Source organism: Vidua macroura, chromosome 12 (assembly GCF_024509145.1).
Source record: "Vidua macroura isolate BioBank_ID:100142 chromosome 12, ASM2450914v1, whole genome shotgun sequence".
NCBI lineage: Eukaryota > Metazoa > Chordata > Aves > Passeriformes > Viduidae > Vidua > Vidua macroura.
The window spans coordinates 12,549,725-12,567,465 of NC_071582.1; the positions used below are offsets into that span (position 1 = coordinate 12,549,725).

Below are 17,741 nucleotides of genomic sequence, written 5' to 3' on the forward strand. Positions count from 1 at the left end.
CCAAGCCTGCTTGACAGGCAGGGCTTGTCTTGATTGGTGTCTGGAAATGAAACCCAAACAAGGATGTCTGAACTGTGTGCTGGGCCAGAATCCTTCCAGCCTCACTGGACACCCACAGCTTCAAGGGCACAGCATGGAGTGGAATTCCTCAGTGCTGAGGGGAAGAACAGATCTGTGAGTGTGGAGGGAGGGTACACCCCAGTGGAGGTGAGCATAGCTAAAAAGAAGCAGCTAAAAGTGTTTTTCTATAATGACATCAAGCACTGCAAAAAGCCTGCCTTTTTTTCCCTGGGTGAACGAATGAGAAGCATTCTGTAAAAATGGCTTATATTTGAGACTGGAGTACAGGCTTGGGTATTCCAGAAAGCCTCACTGGGTACGTAGGTACAAACATTTCACACACAGGGGAGGTGTATTTGACTATCTTGTGTCACAGACTTCACGTAGCAAGAAGAACACTTGATTAGGAGATCAGCTTCATGGCTGGAGTGTTTTCAGCTCCAGCAGCTGTAGAGTGATTATGCCTTTTGCTATTTCTATTTTTCTTTGAGTTTTTAGCTCTTGAGTAGACTCAGGAGTAGAATTAATGATGGCTTTGGAACTGGGGAGTTCCCTAGGCTTCAGGTGGGTGTTGGGGAAACCTGTGATCCAGGTGCCACTGCTGTGTGGTGACAGTGTCACTTCTGAGAAGGAAGGTGTCCGTTTCTAGTGAGAATTCTGGGATGCTGATGGATCTTGTGACCACAGTGGCTTTTTGCTAAGATCCTTCCCAAGAGGATGTAAACTCCTAAGGGCTCAGGCTTGGCAGCTGGACTGGGTCGTGGTCACTTTGCTCTTACTAGGGGGAAACAGCTGGTTTAAAGGGAGTATGATGGTGCAGTTAATGCTGAAAGAGGGCATTGCTCAGGGCAGATTACACATGGGTGTGGTAGCTGCAGAACACAGGTTATGGCAGGGCAGTCCATGGGGGTGTTGTAATTCCAGTATGTATCCTCAAGATACCAGGTGTTTCCAGTGCAAAGCAGGGGTGGACATAATGCTGGAAGCGTGAGTTGAATGTGTGAAGGTGCTGGGCAATATCTGCATTGAAAAATGCCAGTCTGCAGTTCTCATAGTCCAGCAGAATGCCAATCCTTCTGGGGGGAATAGTAATTCTGATGTCAGGTGTCATCCCACTGTGCAGGAATTCGTACTTGTGCCTGCAGGCAAGAAAAATAAAAGAGCTGAAGGCACCCTGGCTGCTCTCAAAGGGAAACACTTTGTGCACACAGGTGCCCAAAGTGAGACTCATGAGAGTCAAAGGCAGTGATGTTAATGTGCCATGTCCAGGGGAGAGCCTGCAGTGCAGCTGAGGCAAAAGGGGAGCTAGCATTTCTGCAGGCAGGTGTGACGTACTTCCATAGGTAGGACAGAGATCAAAACCAGTTGGGTACAGTATAGCTGGGTTTAGCCAGATACATAGTTTCTGGATTATATAGATGTAACCTCTTGAAGTTTTGGTAATGTTTACAGCTAAATTCTGCAACTCTGATTTTATTCAGATTTGTTTCTTCAATTTCTTGTTGCAGTGGGACAATGTCTCATTTCAATGAGACAATGTACCACAGAGAGACCCTTCAGCTTGATTCACTAGCACCCTCTCAGAGTCACCCTCTCAGAAATGGGTGCTTTGAAGATGCAAATCTGCCAAAACTCGAGTTCTGAAGCAAGGAAGTTGGGCAAAATAACCCATGCCAAATGCTTTTGAAACACTCTAAAAAAGCAGGAAGATTTGCTTAAGCAGTATCCTTTCAACACCAGTTTACAGGGGCAGAGGTGGAATGTCGGAGGTCCCAGTGCCTGGTCTGAGCTGATACAAAATGTCTGGCTTCTCTGCTGCTCTGCCTGTAGGTGTAAGAGTTGTTCCTGTCGGAGACCTGCAGCCTCCACAGCCCTTACCTTGAGGGTGTGATGATGTGCCTCATGCACCAGGATGAGTTGTTTGCTCCCAGGTGACCATGTCTTGGAGTGTTCTCAAAAGCCACACCAATTCTGTACTCTGTATCTTCCTCAACTTCCACCTCCCAGTAATGCTTTCCTGGAAATGGGATCAGACTGCCCAGGATCGCAATACATCTGTGGGAGACAGACAGGAATATGTGTTTTGGCAGGGCCTCTCTATAATGCTCTTTACAGTGTTTAGATATGTTCAGGTATGTGTATGCCTGGACGTTACATAGCAATAAACAAAAGCCACTTCTGCTGTCACCTTAGCAGTGCAGTGTGGATTTTTGATTCCAGTGAAATCCCCTTGCTGAGGAGCTGACACCCAGCTTGCAGGTTTCTTTGTGACACCTGCCCTGTTTTTACTTGTGGTTAGCTTTGTATAAATAAGTGCCCTAGATTTCCAGGAAGATGGAGAATAGCATCCCATAGTGCCTGGGTTTTCTGGGAAAGTTAATGCTTGTTAGAAAAGAGAGTGCTCTAGTGAACCCCACCATAGCAGGGGGAAAAAGTAGAGATTTTGCATTTTCTTTCTGAACAGCCCAGGGTTTTGAACGTCACTCACCATTAGGAACTGAGCACTGTAACAGCATGAAGTTCCTGGGGCAGCTGGGGAGGAGGGAACCTGTCTACACTGGTTCCCTCTGTGTTTGGAGAGATTAGGAAGAATTGAACACAGTAGGAAAACTTGTAATATGCTGGGTACCTGGGCCATGAAATGTATGATAGGAACCATGCAGAAAATAACTCTTTTGAAAGTTGTGTAGTAGAGACAAAGATAATGTGCTACAGAGAGACCCTTTAGCATGATTTACTGGCACAGTCTTGAAATCAAAGGAACTGGCTGCTTTGAAGATGCAAGTCTGCAAAAACACATGTTCTAAAGCAAGAAAATTGGGCAAAATAACCCACTCCAAATGCTTCTAAAACACTCTTAGGAGAGCTTCTGAGCATTCCTACACCTCAGCTTTTTCTTAGGAAAAGTACATGGTGTATCAGCTGTCATTGTCAAGGGGGACAGCAGGTTTCAAACACACACAACTTTTATGTTTCTATGGTAGTGTCTAAAGTTGTAAGTTACAAAGGAAAAGGATGTTGCTGGCAGACACTGAGGTCTTCTGGGCAATGCTGACAGAGAGCTGCACTCATCATTTGGAGGGCCTGTTGTGTGAGGATGGGCACACACAGCACAGTAGCTGCACTTGCTTAGAGCAAGTGTACAGTTCATTGTGAGTGCATGTAAATATCTTGGGAAAAACTTAAAGGCTGCTAAAATCAGAACTCAGAGAGGCTGTGTTGCTACAGCTTGAGAAGGAAAAGGAATTATGCAAAATGGATGGATAAACATCTGTGAACAAAACATGACCATAGTAATGAGAGATGCAAAGCCACCAAGGCAAACCTGAGCTGCGCTGAAGAAGCAGTTAGGAAATACATCAGCCACCCAAACTTAGGAGACCACACAAACTTCACAAAGAAGAGAAGAGTTTGCCATGTAATTTCTTTGGGAGCTTTTTTTTCCTTTTTTTTTTTCCATTTTTTTTTTTCTGTTTTTTCAGTATCTTGGTTTGAAGGAGATTTGTGAAAGTTCATAGTGGTACCATAATCTCGACCTTTGAACGAGATAAGTGTCAGCTCTGGCTGTTTATGTGAAACATAAAAGCATTCCATAGAAGTGGGATGAAATCCCATTCAAGATTACCATGATGGCTTTAATGAAAAGGATCACCAGTCTTCCAACTCTTTTCTACCAAGCCCTCTAGTAGCACTGCACTTCCATGGAGGGAATAAATTGTAGACTTGTATTATCCTGCAATGCCTGTCCTAGTTATATGCTGTTTCTGTGGTTTTGACTGGAAATATGATTTTGCCAAGCTTAGTCTCTCACTTCAATAGCAAAGGGCCTAATTCTTTTTTTGAAAGTAATACCTGTTGGTCCAAATAGTATCAGTTATATCTTTCAGCAAGAGGAAAGTTTTCAGATCCCTCTCCTTTTCTTAGCATTTGTAATGGCACCTAAATACCTGTTCAAATATAGCTCAGTGTGCCAGACGTCTAAGTAGGCTTGTACATAATTGTGGCTGCTGTATCTGTAAACCTATTTAAGAACTTGCATTAATTTCCAATTTCCAAAGAGCAGCTGGAGAGAGAGATTTCAACTCAAAAAATTAATCAGAGCTGCTGAAAGCCCCATTAGACATTTCCTGGCATCTGTTAAAAGAACCAAAGAAACTGAAATGCCCCTGTATACCTTGTAAAGCTGTTATCATAGACAGGCAGATCACACTCTGGGTTTTCCAGTTCATCACATGAAATGGTAAATCCATCATCTAGAATTGCCAGTAAAGGATGAGCTGTGTCCTCATTAAGGTAGAAGCAGGTGCCTGCAAGAGAAAATGCCTAAGGATAACTCCAATATCGCCTTAAAACATTAGAATTGCAGCAAGGGTGTGATGAAATGTTAATTTGTATCCACAAAAAGATTCACCAATGCTCTAGAAAGAATCTGTAGCTGGCATTGAGAGGACAAGATCATATTTTAAATTTTTTTCTAATAAATGGCTGTTTTACAGCTTAACATTTTTTAGTTTCAGCCTTGTGAAAAGCAGGGGACTTAGCCTGGTTTTGAACCCTACCAGGTCTCAAAGCTGTAGGCATTGTGCAAGAAGTAGCTATTGAGAGATGAGGGGTCCTCCCTGCAATGGACTGTCTGGTTTCAAATAATCTATTTTTAATCACTGAAAAGAGAAAAGGGGCTTAAAGGACTCTCCATGGCCTCACTCATCCATATAAATGCTGGGCACAATTTGAAGAGAAAGGATCCCTTATGCTTCAGCACCTCCCTTGTCAGAGAGGTAAGACCAGCCCAGGACAGAAGTGCTTCTGCCTTTCTTCCTGCAGAGACTTTACAGAGCAGGTCTGAAACACTGTGGCCTGAGGAGCAGCCACGATTGGCACAGTTGCTGTTTGTAGTTGGTGCTTGTTTATCCACCCCAGAAAGGATCAAAGGCCATTCACAGTGTTGGAGGTGGGTCCTTGCAGCTGACAGATCAATTTGCATCAGCTGCTTGCCTAATGTAGACTCCAAGAAGATTAATCGCCCCATGGTAATCCCAAATGAAATCATTATAATCAAACTGCAAGTTACTTCATTGCAAATACAATGCAAACAATGACAGGGCAATTACAGGCATGTGCTGCTGAAAACAAACACATGCTGTGCAAACAGAATGGGCAATTTCAAATATTGAGTTTGATTTAAGCACTTGGAATACACACAAACGATGGTAACACAATGACAATTTTCCTTTCCAGGGATTTATGGATGAGCATTTCTTTTCTGTGGCGTCACTGCTGTGTGGCAGACAGGTTTTTTACTAAAACATAACTTTTTGTGGTCATCTTGCTGAATAAATACAATTTTCAAATATCTCACAAAAGGTAAGGGCAGAAGAGACACAGGTAAGGCGTGAGTGGCATGGGAGATTTGAGATGAGCAGTGTCATTGCAACAGTGATGAAGGTGAGCACTGATGTCTGCTAAATGGCTCTAGAAAGTGCTGTTTCAGCCATCATTTCCAGCAGCAGCTTCATTACATGGTAATCTCTGAAGTAAAATCACACTACAGCTTTCCTCATTGGTGTGTCAGTACTTTGCAGGCTGGCAATACGTGGGCGTTGAGTTGACACTGTCTTTTAAAATGTTTAGAAATTAGTAACTTTCAAGTGCCAAATGTAGCAGACAGCAATAATATAAATTACAGAGCTAAAGCAGTGTACTTATTGTTACAAGAAGTTTTTTGGTTTTTTTTCATTCCTAAAAGGTTACCAGGTGTGTAATTAGATGTAAGAGATTAGGACCTGGTCCAGAGACCATTGAAACCAGCAGGAATCTTTCTGTTAAGACAATAGATGCTACAATAGGCTGCTGGAGTTGTTCCAAGCTGTACAGTACCTGTGGTGTGTATCAGAATGGGTTCACTTCTTTCACTGGAGCCACCCAAGTTTTGGGCTCTGACACAGATTTGATACTTTTGTGTTGGCTGGAGGTGAATAAGGACTTCACAATTAGGGATCCCAACAATAGATCTACAAAAACAAATCCATGGAAAATGACAAGGTACAAAACAAAGGTAGGCCTTGGAAATTATTTTTCTGAGCAACAAAGAAGATGTTACACTTCAACTTGTCTTACAACCAATCAACAACATTTTACCTTGTACAGTTGTCAGTAGCAGGGTGAGAGAGAGTCTGTCACAGACTGCAGATTTTTACATTTGCTTCTGCCCTTTTCCCATACCCATAATTCTCATACTGTAATTTCTGATTAACATTTTACAACTGATTTTACTAAGAGGGTTGTTTGTAAATGTAAATTCACCAGAAGGTTATGAGTCCTTTCTTAGTCCTATCTGATGCCACACGATTGAAATGGTTTCATCTCTACAGGCCATGGGATCAATAGAAGAGTAACTCACTCAGTAATAATATCATCATTTTCTTCATCTGTCAGCTTGGACAATTCAACTGTGTAGGAATCAACAGGATTAATGTCTCTGGATTCCCAGCACACCAGTGCTGCATTTTCACAGCTTCGGATCTTCTTGTTCTTTATGGTAGGTGGTGAAGGAGCTAAAAAGCAGGGCAAAGAACAATTCTAAGCTGTTACCTGAAGATGTTTGCAAACAACATGCTTTGAAGACAAAAAAATAGAAAAATGTTGTTTACTAATACTGTGTAGGTAAAGAAACCTGCTTCCCCAATGGACAATAAACAGCAGGTAGAGTGATTAACAGTACTATTTAAAGACTTCATTTAGACTATAAAGGTCCCAAGAGAATTAAACAGAGAAGTAACATAAAGATTGATTACACAACTGTTTTCTAGCATTAGTTTTATCTTTGTCATAAAGGTGCATCTCTGCTCTGAGATGTCAAAGACATCTGGAACAAGCACTCAACAAGTCTTACACTGACTTGCTCAGTCTGATGTCAGGATTTCACACACAATGTCCTAGACTGAACTGGAGTTAAAAAGAACAGCATAACAGGTGAATCCACAAAATGCCTATAAGCCAATAAAAGGAAAGCTGGGATTCATCTGGCAGAACCAGGAAATTTGAACTTCATTCACAGTTGTCTACATGCTTGCATTTAAATCAGTTATTTTGTCTCTCTGCTTCTGTTTCTTCCACTCTAAAACAGGGACAGTTGTCATGATAGGCTCTCCAAATAAAAATAGGGAATTCCCATGCAGTCAGTAGGCTTCCATCAGAAGAAAGAAAGTGCCCAGAAAGCATTACTTGCATAAAATTCAGAGGTTATTTTGAATTTCACTATGAAAGTTACAAAGTTGTATGAATGAAATATTTTTACCTGTTACATAAACTGCTCTTTCACTTGGTGGACTGATACCAGAGGCATTTAAAGCACTGACCCAAAATTCATACTGTGTATTTGGCAACAGATCAGTAATGGTGCAGTATGTTTCTTTGACTTTTAGTGTATGCTCTGAAATGACAACAACAAAGCATTTACAGTGCCTTCACACACTTGCCCGTTCTTCCCCAAAGCTGCATCACACAGTGGAGTTGAAGTGCATTGTTTTGGGTGCTGAGTTCAGGAGAGCTCTTTGTGCTCCACACCCTCTGATCAGCTGTCAGGCATTTTCACAATGCCTTCCTCTAAAGCTGCATAAATCAGATGGGACAAGAGCTGAAGCTATTTTACTGCTCATTTCTCATTCTTCATCTTATAAAATTTGGATAGTTCCTGCTTTTCTTTCTCAACTGGTCACTGGCACTCTACTGGCTTCCACTTTTGAAGGTTCTGCAAGAACAGTATTAGCAAAGGCAGTTTTGTCACAAGGCTGGGACATTTTGGTTCTGTTGTTCTTTGTGTGCCTGTGCATCTTAAGGAGTTACAGCCTATTATTAGCACTAAGATAAGCTGTAAAATCATCTAGGGGTTTCAGCTGGAGTGCTGATAATATGATGATTTGCTCTGTAAAAATAATGTGCTTTGCCATGGATGCAGCACATGTTCTAATGCAGTGCCCACCCTCCAGAAATCCTTGTGACTCCATCCACTGTCCCCTTCCCATTCCTGCTATCCCTGCTGCTGCCATGTCCTATCTTAGCTCCTGTGATGGGTCCTGCTGCACAGCATGGCAGACCTGGCAGGGGAAGAGGGACAAAGCAGATGGTGGTGGCAGATAAGACAGTTTTGGTGGCAGACAGAGTGCACAAGGCATGCAGAGGCACTTTGGCATCATCTGGTTTTGCCAGTGGAGGGCTGAGGTGTCCCTTTGCCCCAGGCCTCCTTACCTGCTTGCCCATCACTGTGCCTCTCATTGCTCACTGGTTGGTAGCACAGCTGGTAGCACTCCACAGTGTCATCCGAGAAGAGGCCCCAGCAAACTCTCAGTGAAGTGCCAGTTGCTGCATTGGGAGCCTGGGGATTGATCACAGGGGCACAAGGAGCTGCAGAGGGAAAAACAGGTCAGTTTTTGAATGTATAATCACAGCTTGTTGTACCTCTCCTGTCACAAAGGTGTTTGCACAACGCCTTGGCACTGAATAGGGTCATATTCCTCCATTCCTCCCACATGGAGAAAAGTCAGGATCTGACTCTGTAAACAACTGCAGATAGTAATCAGGTGTGTGAGAACTAGTCTTGCTTCAAAACAAAGTCAAACCAATGAAATAAATAAACCTCAACCAAGTTATCACCAATTATGTGTGCCTGACCCCTCAACAGCAGGGGGTAATCTTCATGAGTCTTCTAGGAAATCATCCAGCAAAAGCAAGAAAGTCCCAATTTAGCAGTAATTCTGGTAATTTTATATTGAAAACACATGGGAAAAAATAAAAAAATATCTTCCAGTGTCCCTGTATATGTAGGCAAATTTAAAAAAAAAAAAAAACCTAGAAGGAAAACTAGGGAGAATTTAATTCGGCCTTTGCAGATCTCCTTTAAAAGAAGTAATGTTTGATACATCTCCTTACTTAAATGTAAATAGGTGTGAAATAATGATCAGTTAGGAAGAGTACCTGGAATAGCATTAATGGAGTTCATTAGTTGTTCAACTTCAGAGACATCTATGACCCGCTCTTCAAAATCTGGCACTGTTGAAAGCTCTAAATCCACTTCTTTCTTTAAGAATTCTTCCAGCCTGTAATTGTAAGGGGGGAAAAAATAATGTCTAATTGGAAATATCATAGTGTTGGAGGTATCTATCTATGATGCCTATTTTTAAAAGAACAGCAGATTCCAAATTACCATCTATTTCCTTAAAACACCATTTTCATAGCTGTACAAGCTCAGCCTGCTCTGCCTGCAGCTTGGAGATACGTGGCCATCAGTGCCCCAAGATGCCAAAGAGAGCTGGCTGCTGCTGGGACTGAGGGCCACCCTGGTGTGCCCTGCTCCTGCAGCGAGCTGGCTGCGCACACCGAGCAGGAGAGTGGGGTGTGCCCAGCACCTCGCTGTGGAAGCACCCTATCAGCTCCATAACCTCCATTATTTTGAATTTACACTATTAGTAATTCATGACCTCGTGGCTCTAGGAGTTGTAAATTTGAAAGAAAGGGGTACCTTTTCTCTGTGCTTTCATGAACAATAACAGTCAATTAAGAGAGTGTTTTTTGCATATGATTTAGTATGTCCTAAGACTTCTTCAAATTGCTTCAAGATTTTTCAGTATCTGTTCTGAGCTCCCACAGCTTGACTTTCTACCTCGACTATATTAATGCATAAATAAGCCCATTACAGTATATTTAGGGAGCCCAATTTTAGTCTCATTTGGATCCAGAGTGTTTCTTTCAAGAGCTTTAGCAATTCTGTTTCTCAATGAAATTAGTTCCTTATGACTAAGCTGAAAACACTGATTTATTCAGGCTCTAACTCTCCTTTCAGATTTCTTGAAATTGGATCCAAACAAGTGTTGAGTGTTAAGTTTCTTAGAGCAACATTTTCTGATGCACTTTAAAACAAAAATACTAAATATTTCAATAGCTCTAGTGGCTTAGACAACATTTGTGTGCCTGAACAAAGTCCAGAACACGCAAGCATCTCCAATAACCCATCCAATTAGCAGGAAGAAATGTGACACAAAATCCCAGACTGTGATACTACCTGTCAACCATGGTTACTGCTGCCTGTTGGAAAAAAAGGGGAGAGTGTTAGAGGTAGAAAAGTCCAGAGTCAGACTACATCATGCTGGTGGCCTGTCTTACACAAATTGCCCCAAATGCAATACTTGGAATGAAGTAATTGGCCCTCACCCAACTCTGAGAACAAAGCCAGCCCTTTCTACTGAAATGGATAGATCTTGGTTGAATTTACAGTAAGATAATGAGCAACATCAGGTAGTCATCAGTGTCTGCCTATCTAGACTGATTCCTCCCTTGGTTGTCCAAAGTGCCAACAGATCCCTCACAAATAAAACCAAAATCAGCTGGGCAAAAGAACTCATGAAATGATCTGTGCTGGAGGGAGTCTGAGCAGTGCATGTAACTGGAAGACAGGTGTACAGTCCCAGGAGAAACCTAAGCCCCTGAGAGCTCAAGACCAACATTCACTTCTTGATGAAAAATGGTTCTTAGGGGTGATGTAAAACTGTTTACAAATTAAGGAAATATTTAAAAATAAGTTTATTCCAGAGATGCAGAGGAATGGGAAAAGTCAGCTCATGTGAAGAACTTAGGCTGGAGTCATAGCAAACTGACCCACAGAAGTAGACTAGGTGGTGTTATGAGATTTGTTTGTTGTCCAGTTCAGAAATCACTGTCACTAATACAGAAATGCTCCCACCCACCTTAGTCACAGGACAGCTCAGGTGAGAGCAATCACTCATCATCAGTGAAAATTCTGAATTTTTTTCCAATTATTTTTCTACCTGCCAAAGAAAAATATCTTCTTGACACCACCTCAAGAGTGGGATTTCATCCATCACTTTGCAGGAGCTCTTGATGTATTTCAGCTGAACTTTCCTCCAAAATGAGCAAGAAAAGGAAACATCTTCCTAAGTGATTACATCAGCCTGCCTGCTGTGAGCCCAGAATAGAGCAAGAGAGCTGAGCCTGCACAAGGCAAGGAACACTAAGTGCTTCCAGAGTTTCCCCAGATAAGCATTTCAGCAAGATATCTTCTCTCTGAACCCCAGTGTGACTCACAAATTAATGAGCATCCAAACTACAGACTTCTGCTTCTGCATTTTGCCCCCATTGTGTTACTCTACTAAGTCAATGCCACCATGCCAAGCATCAGGAGCAGTGACAGCACCATGGACTGAGCATCCCAAATTCTCCTAAGCAAAAAGGCTGCTTGGGACTTCTCAGACAGGGACTACTTGCAAGCAGCAAAAAAGCACTTTGACAGTTAAAGCTCTTTACCTTCATAAATTCAACTTTGTCGTTTTCCAGGAAAAGCTCCTGGGTTTCATCTGTCAGCTCCTTGCAGGTGTCAAGATGTTTCCCACAGCTGACCAGCTGCTCATACAGAGCTTCCAGCTTCTGCCTCTTCTCTTCTCCCAGTGCTTCCAGCTGCTCCTCATACTTCTGAGCAAGCACTTGCACTGCATCATTGTAATGCACCTCAAAGTTCTGCTCCTGCCTCCCAAAATTTTCCTGCAAGGTATTTGAGGGTTTGTACCTTGGCATCAAGCCTGATCCAAAGGTCATGCAGAAGAAAATCTTACTCTGGTCTGTCTAAACTTCTCCTTATCACAGAGGTAATATGTCATGATTTAATTCACAAAATTAGGACATGGTACCAGTACACAGAAGCTGTAATTTGACTTATGTGCATTTTTAGGGGTTTACTCTGATCATTCACCCTCCCACCGAAGTACAAAAGTGTTGGATTTTGTTCCAGACATAAGAGCAACAGAAATTACAGCAGGAACAATGATGTAAAGCAACGTAAACCCAGGGAGCACTTCTAGGATATACCCTAGCCATAATCTCACAAGCATTTCCACCAACACAGTTAAGCACATCCTTCCATGAAAGAAACCATGGCAACTCAGTGGGATCCATGGATTTGTGCTGAGGGAGCTGGGTAGCTAATGCTGGTATTCTCACTCACAGCTGCAGAAAGCATTAGGAAGGAAGATTTAAGGAGCAGGCAAGTCAAGAAGCAGTCCCAACAGCTGCTCACTGTTCAGGCACCGATGTCCTCCTGTGCCACATGCAGCAGAGAAAAGACTGCAGTGCCTTGAGTTATTGCTTCAGTTTGAACTTGCTGCCAGCTGACCTCCTTCCCCTGGGGCCAAGTTGACAGCAGCAGAGTGGGAACACAACTCTTGAAGTCATCAGCTTCGTCAACAGCTGGTCCAAGGATTTGCCTGGATCTGACACTTCTGTGAATGAAGCTGAGGGAACACATGGGCTGCACTCTGGACAGACTAGTTAGATCACAGCTCTTTAGCCATTTAAAGCTAAGATTACCTGAGTAGGGGTCACTTTATTTTTGAATGCAAACTTCTGTGCAAATTATAAATGTGGTTTTACTAGCCCACTTAAAAAAAATCTTTAGGATGAGTTTTCCTGACTACTTTAGTCTAGACAAACCCCAAGATAACTCTGTGCTCTGTTACTGTAAGTACTCACCTCATTAACAACTGAAGACTATGAATGTCAGTATGACTGTCAAAACTGTTTAACCCCACTACCATAAAGTTAGCCCAAGAGAAAATGCCTTACCTCTACAGTGATGAAGATTTCCTCCAAATGGCTGGCAACATTTTCCATCTGAGCAATCTGTTCTTCCAACTTGCACATGTTTTTATGGATCTCCTCCTACAAAACACCCAGTGTGATTCTTACTATGTCTGAAGACTGTTTTAGAGGCACCACAGTACACTGTGTTACTCTCACCTTTTCACTTTCCACAGCACTGGGGAGCTGAGCAACTTCGTGATCCTTGTGTTCACCAAATAGTTTGTCGAAAGCTCGGATTGGTATCTTGCAGGTGGAACAAAAAACATCTGCTGCTTCTTCCTCCTCCTCCTCCTCCTCCTCACTGACAGCCTGACTGTTCCACTCATCTGACATGCCGCCGCTGCTTAGCCCCCCTCTGGACCATATGGTGCTCTCAGCCTCATCATCTGCTCTGGCTTTGCTCTGATTTTCACCTTGAGAAGCCTCATCAGGAAGTCTTTGTTGCTTTGGGCTTTGACTTGGATCTTTCACTGAAGAGCTGCTTTTTGATATGTTATATATGGAGTCTTGTAATCCTGCTTTTCCTGAGCGAGCTGGTGGCCATCTGCTCTCCATCTTCTCCAGATGTCCTCCAAGAAGCTCAAGCTCTTTTTCTTTATCCTCATCAAGTCCATACATCTTAGCCAACTCCGCAACCTCCTTTTCCAAGTCATAGCCAACTTCTTGTGGGCGCTGAACTTTTTCACTACTCAATGCAGATTCCCTTCTCGTATCCCCCAGAGATCTGTCTCCTCGACCAGAGAGCTCTTCAGGAAAGATATCAAACCTCTCCTTTGATCCATAAAGATCCATGTGATAAAAGATCAGACCTTCAGTCTCAGTGTCACTAGACTCTGGGGCTGGTGGGGAAGCTGAATGATGTTGTGACTGGCCACTAGTCTCATAGTTTCTCGTGCTGCCAGATCTGGATGACATTGGTATCCTCAGGGAGGCTTTTGAGATGATGAGTCTCAAGCTTGTAAAAGATAAGAAAGATCTTTAGCTACATACTTAGATACCAGTATTGAGATTTTTCTTGCTTAAAAGTATATGGATAGAATAGATTTGGCTGAGGACTGCTCAGGTCCTGGAAAGACCAAAGTCAGTAGCTTCGCTCCCTAAGTGAAGCTTCTGAAGGGAAGCCACAGGAAGCTTGTTTTCTTCTCACCCCAGTGAAAGGACAGCAGAGAGCTGTCTCTGGTGTGCAGCCTCTTTTCTGAGTACCTCATCTGTGACCCCGATCCCTGATTTCCAAACTGTGGAGCAGTCCTATCCTCACATAAACACTGTGACTGTGCTTCAGGCACAGTTAGTGCTGTTCTGTGCAATTGGAAATGGCCTGGTTGGAAGCCTGTTCACTCTTCAGCTGCTGTCAGTCATGTTTTCTGAACTGTCAGTCAGGCATAATGTAGAATGTCCTCTGTTGTGACCACTGATGCCACAGAACACACTAGTAAATGCCCCGGAAAGTCCTGTTCTGTATTTTTCAAGTTGCCATTCTTAATACTGAAACTTGAGTTGAGGTCTTGGCTTCTTTCTAAAAAATATCACAGAGGAAACATACTGCCCTTTTGGGCTTCTCATGTGCTGTGGAAAATATACATTTTAACATATAAAGCATCCAGTAACTAGAGAACAAGGCAGGCCATTGACCTGTGGACTGACCCAAACCTTGTATATTTTGTCTATTCTGTGCAAGGAGGGAGGTGTGAAAAGAGCATGTGCAGGTGGCATGCAAAGCTGTATGATAAAGCAGATGCATGTGGGATAACATTAAAAGTGCAAAGGCAATTTTAATGCTGATTCCCAAGCCCACTCTTTCAAATCAGCCTGTATTAACAGCAGTGAAATAATGCCAGTACAGAGTCAGAGCTCTCTCTGAGCTGAAACATCCTCACAGCCCTTCGCTGCTCACCAACATGAATGGAATCATAGCTGCAAAACTACTCAGATCAATTCCATCAGCAGTTTAGTACCACAAGCAAAAGACTTCATGGAAAGATTTCAGCTGAATATCAATTAATCTGTAGTTACATCTAGTCCTAGGTAAGTGAAGCATATGAAAGCTTTAAAATCACTTTCTACAGAAGAAAAAAACTCAAAAGAGTGTTATCATCAGTGTTATCAGAGCTTCTGGATAAGCTTTCACATAAGATTGCTTTCAAACTACCATTTATGGTCTTTTTAGTTCTGAGTAGTTGCTATTGCTTCAAATTTATTTCATCAATATTTTACTAATTTTCCTGAGAAATGCTTAGCTAACAGAGTCAACACTATCAGTGACTTTGTAGAAAGCAACTTCCCAATCCAGTGAAAAATACTGAGTCATTTTGCACTCTCTGGTTTTATATCCCTGGCTGAGTCCAGCTCTACAGATCTGTAAGAAAACCCACACAGAAGTTCATCGTTTGTCTTCTGGCACTGCAGACATGGGTGTGGATTCTGCAGTTAGCAATATCCTACTATAGAGAAAACCACTGAAGTTAGGCAGAAATACTATTTACTCTAAAGGCAATGAAATAAATCATGCAAATTCTAACATTTTAATCAGACAAAAGGTCTTAACACATACCAGAAAATGTTGTCTGGCTCCCGCAAAGACTTTTTTCCCCATAATTAAAACAATAAGGCTTGCTTTAGAAGTTACTACTAATTAGAAAAGTGAATTAACATTTATTTTTCCTACCAAAATGAAATTAAATAAATTAAAATTAGCATAATTAAGCTTGTCTGCAATTCTGCTGCCTAAATAAGATTTTCAGATGATTGCTCAGTGTCTGCTTGCTTTGCAGGCACAGATAAAATTACATGAAGCACGTTTAGATCCGTGACCGTCAGTTATCGTAAATACATAACAAAGAAGGTTACTACCTAAAAACTTGCCTTCTATCTTAAGACGTCATAAATTCTTCTGATAGCTCAGATGGCATCAAAGTTAACTTCTATTCCCCCTAGTAAAAATTAATTCACACGAAAGCAATTCCTTGCCACTTTCCTATAACTGCAGTTGGAAGACTTATTGCGGTAACCTTACCCTGCCTCTTTGCTCAGATAGGGGCATGCCAGCAATGAGCAATGGCACAAATATAGATGTGCCCCGGCTGTCCTTCAGCAGCGTGCTGCTTCAGTGTCACCAGGATGAATGTCATACACTGGGAACAGGCTCTGAAGTACTTCGAACAGTTACAGAGAGCCCTCACTAAAGCCAGAGTACCCTCTCACTTTGGAGGTGGTATTAATAAACACTGCAGAGTGCATTCATTGCCTCTGAGTGTGATTTCCAAGGCTGGGGCGTTAGGCAGAGTGTCCTGTGTGGGATACACAAAACGTGCAAACAACTCACATGGCTGGACATGTGTTTACAGAGTTGCACAACTTGATGGAAGTACCTGTTCTGTTCTTTGCAAACACTTACTTGTAAAGTCCTCTCTCTCAAATTAGCAGGAGCTTTTCTATGGGGCTGAGTTGGAATCATGATCATATATTAGGGGGAAAAAAAAAAGAAAATTTAGAATTTAGAAAACAAAAAATCATACCGTTGCACATGCTTATTATACTTATCCATACATCATCCCCCGTGGGTGTATGCCAGACCTCTGGAAAGCTAATTATGGTGAAGAAAGTGGAAATTGGCCCCACTAGGGAGGTTTTCACAGGAACATATCCCTGCAGTCTGTGCTCAGTAGGGGTCTACCTGATAAAAAACAGGCTGTGTGTTACCACTGATTATTGTGACTGCTGTAGCACTTGAGCTTTGTGGATCTGCTCAAACCCACAGCTGCCCAGCACACACAGGCTGCTGCTTGTGAACATGCTACTGAGCCAGCCCTGCTGGCAGTAGATTTTTAAACATGTTTGAGAATATTGTATTATATATGGCTTGAGCTCAGGGGATGCCACAAGGGACAATGTCTATTAGATCTTGACACAGCTCTGCTTTTTCCTCCTTTTCCAATTATCTTGGTGTCATTTGCTCACTTTTCTAGCAGTGCAATTGTTTGCTGTTTGGCGAGGAATCACAAGTTAATTGCCCATGTAGGCACGATCTCATTACTGCTAACAGTGCTTCTATCATCTGTGAGATTAGAGCAGAAGTGTTTTCACACAAGTGACGCAGCCCTTGCTGAAACGTTAACATTTATGCAGTCCGACAGATTTGATTAATTTTTCAAATGACAGCTTATTTTTGCTTTGTGTTAAGCTACGCTATTTTATAGGCCTTAATTTCTCAAAAAATTAGCAGTACTTTGCTGCCAAAGACTGGAATATAACATTTGGTAGATAGTGAATTGCATTCTGCCCTGGACACAGGGCCCAAATAAGAGAGCAGTGACTGCTCTTGTTCAATCACCCTGCTGCTCTTTGCTCCCCTCGGTGCCCGTGAGGCAGCATTTGGGTGCCATTTATACAAAGCATGGTGACCTCGGGGCTGAGCTGGTGTCAGGACAAGCACCCTTGGCTGTTTGCGGGCGCAGGCCCCAGGGCTCAGGTTCTGTCTCAAGGCAGTGTGGGGAAGGAGTGTGGGGTTTGCCTGGCGTTGGAGAAAGCTCCTGGACTTTTGCGAGGACCACAGGAACGATGGCCAGGAGGAAAACTGCCCCTCAGGGAGCGGCTCAAACACGGGGCTGGGTGTCACCAGCTCCCTGCTCACCACTCCTCACAGGAACAGCGGCTGATTTCACAAAGCTTTCTCCTTCCAGTACCTGAAGGAAGCACACAGAGAAGATGCAGCAAGATTATTTGCAGGAGCATGTACTGACAGGACAAGGGGGAGCAGGTTCAAACTGAGAGTAGTTTTAGGTTACACATTGGGAAGAAATTCTTTACTGTGAGGGTGGTGGGGCCCTGGCACTAGTTGCCCAGGGAAGGTGTTGCCCTATCACTGCAGGTGCTCAAGGCCAGGCTGGATGAAGCTCTGAGCAACCTGGCCTGGAGTCCGTGCCCATAGCAAAGGGGTGGCAACGCGATCTTCGGGGTCGCCTCCCAACCCAACGTCACCCATGCCATGTCATGCCATGCCGTGCCATGCCATGATCCGGTGAAAAACGGCCTTTCCC

The 17,741-nt window shown here is 42.9% G+C and overlaps 1 protein-coding gene across 1 annotated transcript; it reads right to left on the reverse strand.

The window, feature by feature from the left end:
• Positions 1-18: 18 nt before the first annotated feature.
• On the reverse strand, positions 19-16,075 carry FSD2 (fibronectin type III and SPRY domain containing 2). Its single transcript, XM_053988314.1, has 13 exons — positions 15,719-16,075; positions 12,862-13,660; positions 12,688-12,783; positions 11,377-11,610; positions 10,118-10,140; positions 9,034-9,155; positions 8,308-8,463; positions 7,358-7,492; positions 6,461-6,614; positions 5,938-6,071; positions 4,235-4,367; positions 1,939-2,115; positions 19-1,199 (listed from the first exon to the last, which is right to left on the reverse strand). Exons 2-13 carry the CDS (start codon positions 13,618-13,620, stop codon positions 947-949), a joined length of 2,376 nt encoding a protein of 791 aa, XP_053844289.1. The 5' UTR covers positions 13,621-13,660; positions 15,719-16,075; the 3' UTR covers positions 19-946.
• Positions 16,076-17,741: the final 1,666 nt, after the last annotated feature.

Coding starts and splice junctions, on each gene's coding strand:
- FSD2 (XM_053988314.1), bottom strand. CDS start 13,620: ATGTCATCCAGATCTGGCAGCACGAGAAACTATGAGACTAGTGGCCAG. Junction 4,368..5,937: donor CATTCTGATACACACCACAG/GTACTGTACAGC, acceptor TTTCTCTTGCAG/GCACCTGCTTCTACCTTAAT. Junction 1,200..1,938: donor CACATCATCACACCCTCAAG/GTAAGGGCTGTG, acceptor TCTTGCCTGCAG/GCACAAGTACGAATTCCTGC.